The 13502-nt window shown below is 35.8% G+C and overlaps 1 protein-coding gene across 1 annotated transcript in view; it reads left to right on the top strand.

Annotated features, from left to right (window-relative positions):
- The window catches only part of PTPRZ1 (protein tyrosine phosphatase receptor type Z1), a 114639-nt gene that overhangs the window by 53823 nt on the left and 47314 nt on the right, over positions 1-13502 (top strand). The window contains exons 9-11 of the mRNA XM_040644548.1: positions 4685-4869; positions 6321-6447; positions 13448-13494. Coding sequence (XP_040500482.1) covers positions 4685-4869; positions 6321-6447; positions 13448-13494 — 359 coding nt within the window. The remainder of the gene's footprint in view (positions 1-4684; positions 4870-6320; positions 6448-13447; positions 13495-13502) is intronic.

Genomic DNA, 13502 nt, shown 5'->3' with positions numbered 1-13502 from the left:
TGTGTGTGTGTGTGTGTGTGCGTGTGCGCACATACATATGGGGGCAAGCTATCACAACAATTATGGGGTGCTATTCAAGTTTTCCATGATTAAGGCTTTTGTTCGTTGAATAGAACCATAAACGCACTTCTGATGTCGTTTACTAGCATTGCAATATATTCAGTGCAAACTTTCTTTAAAAAAATACAATATAAAATGCCTTTCAAGGCAGGTTTGCATGAAAGAGTGTCCCTATAGCCTGATATTGTATTTGAGCTGGAGAAATTTTCTATACTTTCCTGAAAAATGTCACGATGAATTAAACATCAGTAGGACTCACCTTCTCGAAGGTCAGTAGTTTAAATAGCATTCATTAAGGTCACATGTATGTTAACACTGTGGTCCAACTATATGCAGAAAAGTGACCTGAGATTATTTGTTTCTTAGACGGTTATATATTTTGTTGATGAAGTTACAGTGTGTCCCTAGAAAAGACTGACCGAATTCGGTGGAATCTGAAAGATTCCTTTTGGCTACTTACCTAGAGTGAGTAACGCAGTCATTTAGAGGTACAAATCAGTGGCAGATCATTTCTGTTTACTATTTTTAACATTTGTGGCAATGTTTACATGTCGTTTTATTAAGATCTGCTGCTGCCTGAGGGGAAATCACAACCGTAATATTGGTTGTCTTCTGAGTCTGTAAATTTTCAAGTTCTTCGCAACAACGTCATCAAAACACGTGTCTCAGTATTTTTTGAAGTGAGGCTCGTCGGCCTCAGGGGAGGAAGTGGTGGACTTGTCAGTGTGTATCACAAAGTGCTTTTGTCACGGGCTGTTCAACTGCACCGAACTTCAGCTCAGTGGGCAAATAACTGAGTAAAATCTGGTGACATCTTAGGTAATTGTGACATTTTCCCTGCCACTCCCCAAGAATCATCCTTCTGTCTTCTTACCTGACCCAGAGTTTTACCCCTAGACCATGGAGCTAAGGCTGGACCTTCTGCCTCAGGCTGCCTGTCCTTCTTCCAAGCCAGGCACTTAGAACAGCAAAGGGGGAAGGAGACTCAGGCCTCCCTTGGCCATCGGCACCAACTTTTGTGATTAGCTGAGAGACTTGTCACGGCCAGAGTTGTCATGCTCTCTTCATTTGTATTTCTCCTTCTTTGTTTATTTTCCTTTTCTTTTTCCACTTTTTCCCTTTTTCCTTTTAACACTCGGTGCTTCACTCTTGGGTACACGTTCTGCAAGCCGTGCGCCTCTGTCCGTGAGGCCCTCACTCTTCCTTTAAGTTCACGTAAGTGGTGAGAAAACACATGACTTCGTATCAGCTACAAGTCTGTGAAACTTTTACAACTCTAAGTGGGAAAACCGTGTAATTTTGAAAGCACGACCTCACTTGGTCTCAGTGGCACATTTTTTACAAATTTATTTTGCCTTCTTCTGTAACTGCGGTCTAGGACATAGAAACTCAAAACACCCTTACATTTAATAGCTTACTGAATTTAAAGGTTAACAGCTATCATAGGATAGAGCTTCCTAAAGGCAAGAACAGCGCCATCTTTATTTGTATGTCCAGAGTGCCTAGAACCAAGCATTGAATGTTCAAAATCGGTTTCAAAGTAAGAACACTTAGAGCTCCCTTACAAAGGAAACTATATCCTCATTCTGTCTATGTGACCAGCCTTTACATTTGTACTGAGGCACTTACTTGTATTCTCTGTGACTTGACATGGACCCCAGATTTGTCACAGCCTGGCTCACGGCCAGCGGCTTGCAGGAACCGGATTCTCCTTCTTGGCCAGTGCTCCGGAAAGAATCCGTAACTGCGACCCAGATCACGTGTAGCTTGTGCAAAGGAATCGGGGTGGGATTCAGTCCTAAAGAAAGAAATGAGGCCTCAGTATGGTTCTGAACTCCCCATAATCAAGGAAATTATTTTTTTGTTACTATTTTATTTATATATCAGTTAGTATCTTGTATTTGGTGTGTGAGTAAATGTGGATCTGGAAAACCCTTCCTTGATTTTCAACCCAGATAATGTGCTTTATAGAGTATATTTCCTTCTAATATGATAAGCAAATTTCGGTAAACAATATAAGGAAAACCTGGAAAATTTAGTACAAATTAATGGCCATTACATAGTTTTTTTGTTTGAGCACCAAGTTTTGTATATAGAATGAACTAGATTATTATTTTAAAAATCCATTCCTACCTTATAGGAGGGCAGCCCCTTGGCAAGATCATAAACAATAGAAGTACAGGTTTTTCTCCTGAACACATTCTAAAGTATATTATCTTTTCCCTGTAAAATCCCCTATTTCAGCTAGCATCTAAAAGATAAAATTTAGCTGCAGTTTTATAACCTATTACTAAGCTATTGATTATCATGAAACAAAAGAAACATTAAAAAATAAATTCCTCATTAAAATGTAAGTCTAAAATATTAAACAAACTATAAGCTCTTACAGATTTATAAAGCAGGAAGCAAAAGAATACTAATTCGATGACAAGGAAATGCAAGTTTCCTTTTAAAGTCCTACTTTATATTAATGCTGATTCTTTAAATTTGAAACATCTGCTGATTTCAACTATTAAGGCAAAATAAACACCGACACCCAACCAAAGTAATTTTCTGCTAATTAGGCAGCAGTTCTTTGGGTATTTTGGCAGCTAATAATTTTATATTTTCTCAAGAGATTTTTGCTTTGTGTGCATGCATAAAAACTTTAATGCATTTTAAGATAGTTTCATTTTGGGGGAAGAGAATAGTTCACTTTAGATCATTCCTCCTCTCTAAAAAGAGGGATTGATTTTTGCAGGACAAAATCTACGAATGATATTGCCCAGAATTGCCTTCAAGCTTCTAAAAACGAACACGGGGTTCATTAGAAGCAAGATTGAGGCAATCTTGTCCTCCAATGATAGTAGTTCACGTGAGTAACTAGCTCACTTTTGAGATGATCAATGATCTTTTGCCATCTGGTGGCCACTAAGGAAGTATCACTAGATAGAGTAACGACGATGTAGTCTAGACCTAAGTCAGAACGCATTTTCTTATTCTGAATTCACGCTTTTTGATGAATTCATGTTTTTAGAGAATTGTCCTCTTACTCCCAAAGGAACACCTCACCCTAAATCCTTAATAAACAACAACAACCCCATAGTTTTTACGGTGAATAATCCTGTCTCTAACTCATATAAAAGTGTATATATATGTTTAAAGCATATATATTTAAATTTAAAGTACATATATTTAAAGTATATAATTTATATTTTTTCTAGATCACTTGTATACCATTGGTAGCATAACATACATAAGCTAAAATTCCTATTAAATACTGTAGATGCGATTTTTCAATTGACAAGATCAATTGTTAGTTTTGGCTGCCCTCTTGTGTTCATGAGCAAAACTACAAGCTAATATAAACAAAAGGCCTTTGGTCACAATCTGATGCTGCTGTTGCAATATTTTCATTGAGTCTTTGTGGCTGTCGACCACTGGCTGACTTAGGTCAACTGTATGGTCCCACGTAGTGGCTTTGTAAATTCAGGTATCTCCTAGAAGCAAAGCTTGGGTTCTGTGAATCTTTAGCTTTAGAGAACTTTCTCCCTCTCTTTTGCAAATTTATCTGGCCTTTGAACAGATTATATTTATTGTTTTGCTCCATTAGCACATTATCATAAAATTTTATAATTTGCATCCTTGTGATTAGCTCAAATTATCACACTATGAATGTATTTCAGAAAGTATCAGAATACTTTTTTTGATAGGACTAAAATTTTGGCATGACTCCCAGCACGGGCTTGAATTCATTGTAAGAAGTCCCTGAATGATTTTCAAAGTATTTTTTCAGATCAAACAAATCTTCTAATTTCCCAAAATTAATTGTTTAATCTATTGAAAATGCCAAAGTGGGATTTTTGTCAGCAGGTCCGAAAAAATAAAGAAACGATAGTTTTAGTTGTTCTTCCATGGTGTTCTCTAATAGGGAATTTTAAATTATTTCAAGGATTTTGAAACAACAAAATGTCTTAGAACAGATCCTATTTTATAATTTAAAATTTTTCTCATCCTGAACCAAAGATACTTGTCAAGTACCAAACAAGAGAAATAAAAACACCACAAGCTTGGAGATATCATTTTTTTATGTCTAAAAATGAATTTATGTGCCAAATATATCAGAATGGTGTTTTAAACAATATAGAAATAAATAAATAAATAAATAAATAAATAAATAAATAAATAAAATAGAACTAGAAATAGAAAGAAATAAATAGAAATAAAAAAGCTGTGGCTCTTATGTTTATAACTTACGACAGGACTCAGGACCTGTTCAGGAAGAAATAATATAAGAGAACATGCAATTAATGCAATAGCAGTGTTAAAGCAAAGCAGACAGTTGAAAATGACAGATCACTTCAGCAGAGATCAGAGCACGCATTCTAGGAGGGAGCATTTGACCTAGACCTTCCCGAATGGGAAGGTGGGATGCAGATAGAGAAGGAGGGAAGGAAGAAGTGTTTCACATATAGGAAATGGCATAAACAAAAGCTCCACAGTGAACTGGTGTTAACTTTTTACCTCCTGTTGAAATAAAACACAACACATTTTCAGAGAATATGTTTTACTTGTTAAAATCCTAGAGGCTGGCAGTTGTATCAATAACTACTCTCTCTCTCTCTCTCTCTCTCTCTCTCTGAAGTTTGTAGTTCAGAACCAGAAAATGTTCAAGCTGACCCGGAGAATTATACCAGCCTTCTTGTTACGTGGGAGAGACCTCGGGTAGTTTATGATACCATGATTGAGAAATTTGCAGTTCTGTACCAGCAGTTAGAGGGAGAAGACCAAACCAAGCATGAATTTTTGACAGATGGCTATCAAGACTTGGTAACTATAAGATCAGTTGTTTCATGTATTGATAACATTAGAGTTTAATTTTCATGGAAAGAACTTACAAGACTTTAAATTGTTTTATTGGTAACACTAGAGTTTAATTTTCAAGGTAAAAACTTACAAATGATTATATTGTTGCCCTAAACTTCTTGTGAAACTCTCCAGTAGGGAAGAGGGGAAGGAGAAACTGTACTAAATTAGGTCGAAACTTACAGGGAAATACACTAGGTTCTTTTTTGTTTTCAATTACAGGAAGATCACAGCTTTGCCAACAACATTATAGAGTAGATGCTTATAGAAGACTTAGGACTTAGAGTTCATCTAGTGTAGCCTCTTTTTACAAATCAAGGAACTCAGAACGGTTAAATACCTTGACCATGATCTCACAGTTGTGGAAATAATTTGAACCTGGAATCTTAGTGCTCTGATACTGTCATATATCATTGCCCCCGGCATACTCTACCAGCGCAAGAAAATAGAGTAGGGGACTTTTTGCATCAAATTTCCAAGTAACAGATGTGAAGTCAATTGAGTCAGAAATTTTGGAATCCATAGCAATTGCACTACTGGGTATTTACCCCAAAGATACAGACGTAGTGAATAGAAGGGCCATATGCACCCCAATGTTCATAGCAGCTTTGTCCACAATAGCTAAATCGTGGAAGGAGCCGAGATGCCCTTCAACAGTCGAATGGATTGAGAAGATGTGATCCATATATACATCAGAAAGAACAATTACCCAAAATTTGCAGCAACAGGGACGGGACTGGAGGAGATTATGCTAAGTGAAATAAGTCAAGCAGAGAAAGACAGGTCAAAAACACTACTGAACTGTGCATTCACACAGCTGGAGTCCCACCAGGCCCAGGAACCTGCATTTAAACAAAAACTGGCCTTGTTACCATGGTGCTGGGTATCATATGGACAAAACTGATAAAATATATAACAACTTTTTAATCCAAGTGTCTAAAACAGAGACATTATGCACTATGTATGTCGTGCATATTTATAAGAATATGCCATTTTTTCATTTCATAATGATGTTAAGAAGATAAATCTATTACTGTCTGGCTTATATATTGTTATGATAAAGAGATAAAGTGGTTTTTTCATTGTATTTTTCACATTTTGCTCTTTGCAAATGTTATGTGTTTATTTGCCTAAAATATTCATTTGTAGTTTTGGGTACTCATTTAAGAATCTGATGAGTTCCAGTTAAAAATGAAACTTTCTAAAGCTAAAATTGATTTTTCAAAAAACCAGAAAAGCCTAATTCACAAATATCACAAGTTCAACTTAACAATATTGCAAACGGTTTTCCTTAGATTAATAAGATATATGTTCCGTTGGCAAATGAGGAAACGTTTTCTAAAGACAGATGTCTATCATGTTAGTGCTCTGATGAGAATAATCCATTTGTGTAATTACTGACATCTTTCTTTTAGGGTGCTATTCTCAATAATTTACTCCCCAACATGAGTTATGTGCTTCAGATAGTAGCCATCTGCACTAACGGCTTGTACGGAAAGTACAGTGACCAGCTTATCGTTGACATGCCTTCTGATGACCCGGGTAAGTCCCGATGCCTTTGTATCTGCATGAATGAGGCTAGTTTCGTTACTGGGTACAATGGTGCTTTATCTCTGACTCTATATTATTTTGGCCAAAAGGCAAATGATTTTTTTTTTTTTGGTCTGGATCATCAGCTAATTTTGTGAAGCATGGAAACCATTTTCATGCAACAGATCTGGGTGCAGGACAATGAGTACATTTATTCTAAATGTTGAAGTTTTCTATTTGTGAAATAGGAACAGCAAAATCTGTTGTTATGTCTGTAATGGTCATCAAAAGAAAATAGCTATGTAAATATTAAGACTTTTATTTTGATAATTTATTTGATAATGAAGAGGTGGTTTCATTTGTGTTTATTTCCTTTTTCAGCCCCCGAAGCATTTTGTAGTAAGTATATACGTGATCCTAGGATCATGTGAGGTACTTTGAAATATCTATACAAAACATCTGTTTATCTTAGGTCTTCTTTTCTTTTTTTATGATATGTATATCGTAGGTATTTTCATCCACTTTTTATAATTCTGTGTGAGGGGGGTAGAGTGCTTTCTTCTTCGTTGATTTGCCAGCACTGTTTCACAAAGCAAAACAAAGATGTTGTTTCTAATTGTATTTTATTTGCATGCATCTTCTTTTTGATCTTTTGATCTGAAACCTTATGCAATAATTAGATGAAGTACAGACCATCATAATTTGACAATTTACAAATGTATATAGTTAAAGTCTTCCTTTTGTTAGCATACGCAGTTTTAAGGTAATAGAATGGAATATATTTGTACGTATACGTATGTGTACGTGTATGTTTATACACATAGATATCATGCCCGTGCATGTTCATAAATACATGCAAACATGCATACGTAAATGTAAATATTCCTTGGTCGTCCCTAACATACCGTGAGTCTACTCACTGATATTTTTATAAATTTTTAATGGATGGTAATAAATTATATTAATTAGATCATATTCCAGTTTGATGTATTGAAGGAAAACTGGTATATTGATTAGCCTTTGTGACCTATATGATATAGCAAGGACTTTAACCCATTACGAGCTTGTTCACGGATTATCTCAACAGAGTTGCTCTCACTAGTTAATTTTTTTTTTTAAGATTTTATTTATTTGACAGAGAGAGACACAGCGAGAGAGAGGGAACACAAGCAGGGGGAGTGGGAGAGGGAGAAGCAGGCTTCCCGCTGAGCAGGGAGCCCGATGTGGGGCTCGATCCAAGGACCCTGGGATCACGACCTGAGCCAAAGGCGGGCACTTAATGACTGAGCCACCCAGGCGCCCCTCACTAGTTAAATTTTCAAGTTAAAGTATATATGTCAGAGCATTAGATGATAGATTATAAATCCTTCTAAACCACAGGCTACAAAACTTGCCAAGATATTTCCCAGATTAAAATGTGAATGGCTAATGAATGTTACTACTATCATGATGGCAATATTACTATTTAATATTTCTTACGATTTGCCTCATGGCCTAGTTATAATGTATTGCTTTTATTTAGCATTGATTTTCAAAATCAGGTTATTTTTAAATGGAATGTGAGCTCTAAATCTTACTGAAATCTTCCTGAGTATCAGATTAATTGACCAGTTATCAGTTATCCCATATCACGCTCCTCCACTGACTGTCATCCCTCAAGTACCCCATATGGATCCACCTAGAAAATGACATCTTTAGCAGAGCAACATTGACTCTGTTGGCCAATATCATATGTGAATTGATGAAATATGGCATATAAAATTCTCCTCTAATGCTGTTGTGTATTTTAGGATATGAATTATGTTAACTACATTCATTTAATTTGCTACCTTGGTTTAATTATACCACTCTCATTTCTGCACGTAAAACAATTTCCCAGGAGTTACAAAAAATAATTACTTTTAGCTATTTGTGGTATGTCTTTCCTGCCCTACCCACTATGTCAGAATTTTAAACTTCAGGAATTTTTTTCTTTTTTTCTTTTTGAGATGCTTATTGCATAAAGAAAAACAGATCGAATGTTTATTTTCTCCAGAAGTGATTTCTGAGTGATCCTGTTAGACTGAGTCTCTACTGGCCCAAAGTACAACATTCTTGTATCATTTGTAGCATTTCCACATTTGTACAAAATAACAAATATTATAACTTGATTTCCATTTATTCAAAAGCTGAGGACACTGTTGAACTAGTGAGATGTTTATCTGGGCATACCATTTAATCTCCATGGATATCTCAGTCCCTTAGAGCATTTGTAGAGTAATGACGTTTTAGTAAAAGATGGTATTTGAGTTAATGTTTTACTATGATATTCCTCTTAAAAGCTAAGGTTAAAAACTTAGATTATTCCTTAATTATTTCTACCAAAAAGTCCTCCATCAAAAGCCAACTTACCCAATGTTTGGGGTCTTCCTATTTTTCATAAAGAAAATATTTATTCTTTTAGAATTCATTTTTTCTGATCTAACAGGCAACAATGGCATTTCAATTCCTATATTTTCAATTTGTTATTAAAACTACATTATCTTAAATATTGTTTCTGTGGTAAATATATCACAGTGAAAATCTTGACCAAAGTACTATCTCGTGGTTTAGTGTGATGGTACCTACAAGATTTGTGAATTTTATGATTTATGTGGCTATTGGAGATGTAAGTGGCCTTTGACTTGGCTTCTTATTTCATGGTTTTTATTAGTACCATTTCACCCCTTTAGTTGTTGTTCAGTACCTTAGTAACATTGTAATGTACCCTATTGAATTATTTTATTATTATTTCAGAGAACCTCTTTTCTAAAAACTGTATTGCTTTTTGCTTTTGTTAAAAAGAAAGGAAGGAGGTCGTTTATAGTTGCCCTCATTCTTTCAATGGTAGATTTCAGATATTTTAATTACTATCCATGAAGGAAAACTCAACCTTACAGATTGTGCATTTAACTTTGGCTAATTTGATTGTCGTTTGTGCATTTTCATTACACTTGTTGTGTACCACAGCGTCACCATAAAACTAGTGTCCCTGAAACGTACTACAAATTGCTATTTTCAAATACATGCATAAATTCATATTAAGAAACAATTTGAATTTGTCCAGGGAACCTTATTAAGGCTAAGCTGAAATGTATATTCTTTCCAATACTTTGCAGAAAATTATATTTATGAATGGATTATTCATAAATATATTTATTTCATTGTAACTAAAATAATTGTGTCATTTCTATGTAGAGTTAATTATTATACAATTATAGAGGATATTATTTTAGTACGTGTTTTAGGGCCTTGATAATTGTGTTAAATTTAAATGCATGGTGAATGAGATCAACACATTTTTCTGTTGTTGTGTGCCTTTCGGTTGTATAACAGTTGTGTTTGTTAAATCACTGTACATCTGTCCTTGCTCTGTCTGTACCATCCTGTGCTATGGGTGTTGTTATATAATAATATTTGAAATCACAGTTTGAAGAGATTGCAGTCTACATGGCTTTGCCCTTTTGCGCTGTGAAACTTGGCTTCCTTCAGACAATTAAATAAGCCTTACTTGCCAACCTATGTCAGTGTTGCTTTTTTGTGTTATGGAATATTAATGTGTGACTAACTGCTCTTTTAGAAAATGTAGCATTACATGTGCCCCAGACGAAACCAGAATGAACCAATAGATTTTGTTCAGTTATCACACATATGTGAATTTTAAGTGTTCACTCAAAAAAATATATTAACAATCTTTACTGTTGGACATTTTAAAGCCTTCATGCAGTCTGTTTTGAGGAAGAGAATGAGAAGACTGTAAACCAGTATAATTTTGAACTACTGAATATAGGAGCACTGCCTGAGTCAGGTCAGTAGCTACTAAAATATCAGTTATTTGAGAGGAACCAGCAAACCAGAGGTACCCCGTATGAGATCTTGTGCCTGTCACCAGAACTACTCCTTGGGTAGTAATATGAACTCTCAGACTTGGAAGTCTAGCCTCAAAATCTCCAGGAAGATAGAAAAAATTTTCTAAAATTATTTTATTTCAAAATTGTTCTGAAGAGGCCCAGCAGGAGATTTCTGGATTATATGGGGAAGAAGCATTCCAGGGCAACCCCAGAATTTTGGTCAATTTGAATAATTGAATTGGAAACCAAAATGAAGATCCTTCAAAGTGGGTTAATACTCACAGATATGAAGGCATCCACCCTTGGGGTATTCACCTGTGGGAGTGCCATGAAGCAAAGAGGGACCAAAGGACTGCTTGGACCCATACATTCTCCTCTAGGGTCTACAGCAGGCCCAAAGGAGACATCTCACGTCTTAGAGCAGTGAACAGCAAAGCTAGTTTCAGTAGAACTCATACTCTTTGGGGGAAATGACTGGGTAAAATCATGTATTCTAACTTATTAGGAACGCAAATCCATATAGTTAATTTATGCTGTGGTAAAAGGATAAAAATAAATCACATGTAGTAATATACTCAGAGAATATTGAAAGAAAATGAAGTCAGTTCTCAATGTGGTAATTATACATACCCTACCCCAGCCTTGAAAATCAATAAGAAAATGCTTTTGCTCATTAAAAGTATGAAGTTAGGTAAAGTTAGACCATGTTTTTGTTTGCTTGCTTCTTTGTTTTTAATTTTAAAACATTTCCTTAAGCATGTTGAGGAGAATGGATTATCACTGAGTTTTTTTCCCCGTAGCCTCTTAACAGAGAAAAAAATCGTATCAGAGAAACAGAAAATTTGTATCACTAGCAAATGTTTGTTATGATTTGGCCTTATTAACATTAAAATATTTTAAAAGTACATAAAAGGGTGTGACTCCATTTAAAAGCATTTCGGTAAAATTATGCACTGTCTCACATGCAGAATTTGGAGGATTTCACGTGCATGAACTTCTCTAATTGTAGTTTATAGAAAGTCATATTGAAGGTTCTGAGTTATCTTTTACAGTTTAGCTGCATCCCATCTCTAAACTCACCTGTATTGATTTCCTTGGAGGTTACAGAGACACAAATCTTTCAAACTATTGAAATCACTTTAATTTGAAAACGTGAAGAATAAAGAGCATGGAAAAAAATAAAAAGTGGACAACATTAATGATCCAAATAAAGGTTTCCAAAGTCTTTCGTGGTCAGTTTTAACAAGCAAAAAAAAAATAATAATAATAATAATAATAATTGAGTGTTCAAATTTAACTCAGGGCTAATTTAACATCGTTCAGGGTAACTTTGAAATAGCTCAATAGTCAAGAGTATTAATTTTATCTAAATTCTCGTGAGAGGGTGAATCACTTCTCAATTTTTCTTGAATTCTCCTCTAAATGGAATCCATGCACAGGACTTCATTTTATGGTCTTACATTTCTTAATGCCTAGAAATTTTCTGATAAAAATAAAATCAAGAAAGTCTGTGGGGTTTTTTTTGTTTTTTTACTTTTCTGTATGTATATTGTATTTTTTTTATTATGTTCAATTAGCCAACATATAGTACATCATTAGTTTTTGATGTAGTGTTCAACGATTTGTCAGTTGCACATAACACCCAGTACTCATCACCACACATGCCCTCCTTAATACCCATCACCCTGTTACCCCATCTTCCCACCCCCTTCCCTTCCATAACCCTCAGTTTGGTTCCCCAAGTCTAGAGTCTCTCATGGTTTGGCTCCCTCTCTGATTTCTTCCCATTCCGTTTTCCCTCCCTTTGCCTGTGGTCCTCTGGGCTATTCCTTATGTTCCACATGTGAGTGAAACCATATGATAATTGTCTTTCTCTGCTTAACTTATTTCACTCAGCATAATCCCCTCCAGTTCCATCCATATTGATGCAAATGGTGGGTATTCATCCTTTCTGTGGCTGAGTAATATTCCATAGTATATATGAACCACATGTTCTTTATCCATTCGTCTGTTGAAGGGCATCTCAACTCCCTCCACAGTTTAAGTATTGTGGGAAAAAAAAAAAAAAGAAAGTCTGTTTTATAAAACAGGTCTGGATTTGATACGCACATTTCATGTTAATTCCGTTTTGCCTTTGAAAACTTTAGAGAATATGCATTTCCCTCGAGGATACCTAGAGCTACAAAGCACAGAACAAAAGCAGCATTGGGATGGTGAAGAGCGTGAATTTTGGAGATGGAGTGAGAGTCTATAAAATAATGAAATAAGAGAAGCATTATTGTAATAATGCTCAGCTCAAGCTGAGCCCAGTGCCGCTCTGATGAAGCGTGAAGAACAGTGCTTCTCCGGTCGGCCCTTCAGTAATTTGGCTTCGTGTCTAGATTCCTTGTTGGAGAGAGAGAACCAGCTCCACATCTTTCCTCACATGTACTGACAGGTTTTGTTTTTGGATTGAGATATCCGTGTACTGGAAATATACTGATTCTGGTCATTGGGAACAGCAGACTTGAATGATCCTGGCCAGTGCATTCTTGGTGTAGACAGCACAACTGAGTTTCCCTGGGGAGAAGGACCTGGAGTCACTCTGGTCAGTCCTTCCTGTCCATTTGGTGCAACACCCTGTGTACATATAAGCGTGAACCCAAATTCACAGTATAAAGGAACCATCTGACCCTCAACCAGAAGAGGAATTGAAGGAATAAGTAGCCAAATAAGAAAATAAATCCTGTCAATTCTCCCCTAATCCCTGGCATTTCCCTAACTGTCAACCATGCTAAGGATGAAGAGGTCTACACTGATGAAAAATTATTTCAGTTTTCTATACGCAGGAGCATCAGCCTGTCCGCTTCTCCCTGCTTGGCTTCAATCCCACATAGAGGGGAGGGGGAAGGAGAGGGGAGTTGGAGTACAGCATAGAGAGGAAAGTTTTGAATGCAGTTTCTTATAGGTGTGTGTAGTGGTGTGTTATGTAGTGGTCAGTGGTGTTGAAACCTAAAATCTGAAATTTTTATTTTTGGAGATTCTGTATTTTCAAAGCTAACAAGTCTTCATTTCCCCCCCCCTCCTCTTTCCACCCAAAGGTAAACCCACAGGGTTGAAATAGTTGAATAAACATCTTAATAATTTTATTTCTAATTTTGTAGAACTTGACCTCTTTCCTGAATTAATCGGAACTGAAGAAATAGTCAAGGTATTGTA

Source organism: Ursus maritimus, unplaced genomic scaffold, assembly GCF_017311325.1.
Source record: "Ursus maritimus isolate PB19 unplaced genomic scaffold, ASM1731132v1 scaffold_3, whole genome shotgun sequence".
In the NCBI taxonomy this organism is placed as follows: Eukaryota; Metazoa; Chordata; class Mammalia; order Carnivora; family Ursidae; genus Ursus; species Ursus maritimus.
This window is presented reverse-complemented; position numbering and strand designations above follow the sequence as displayed.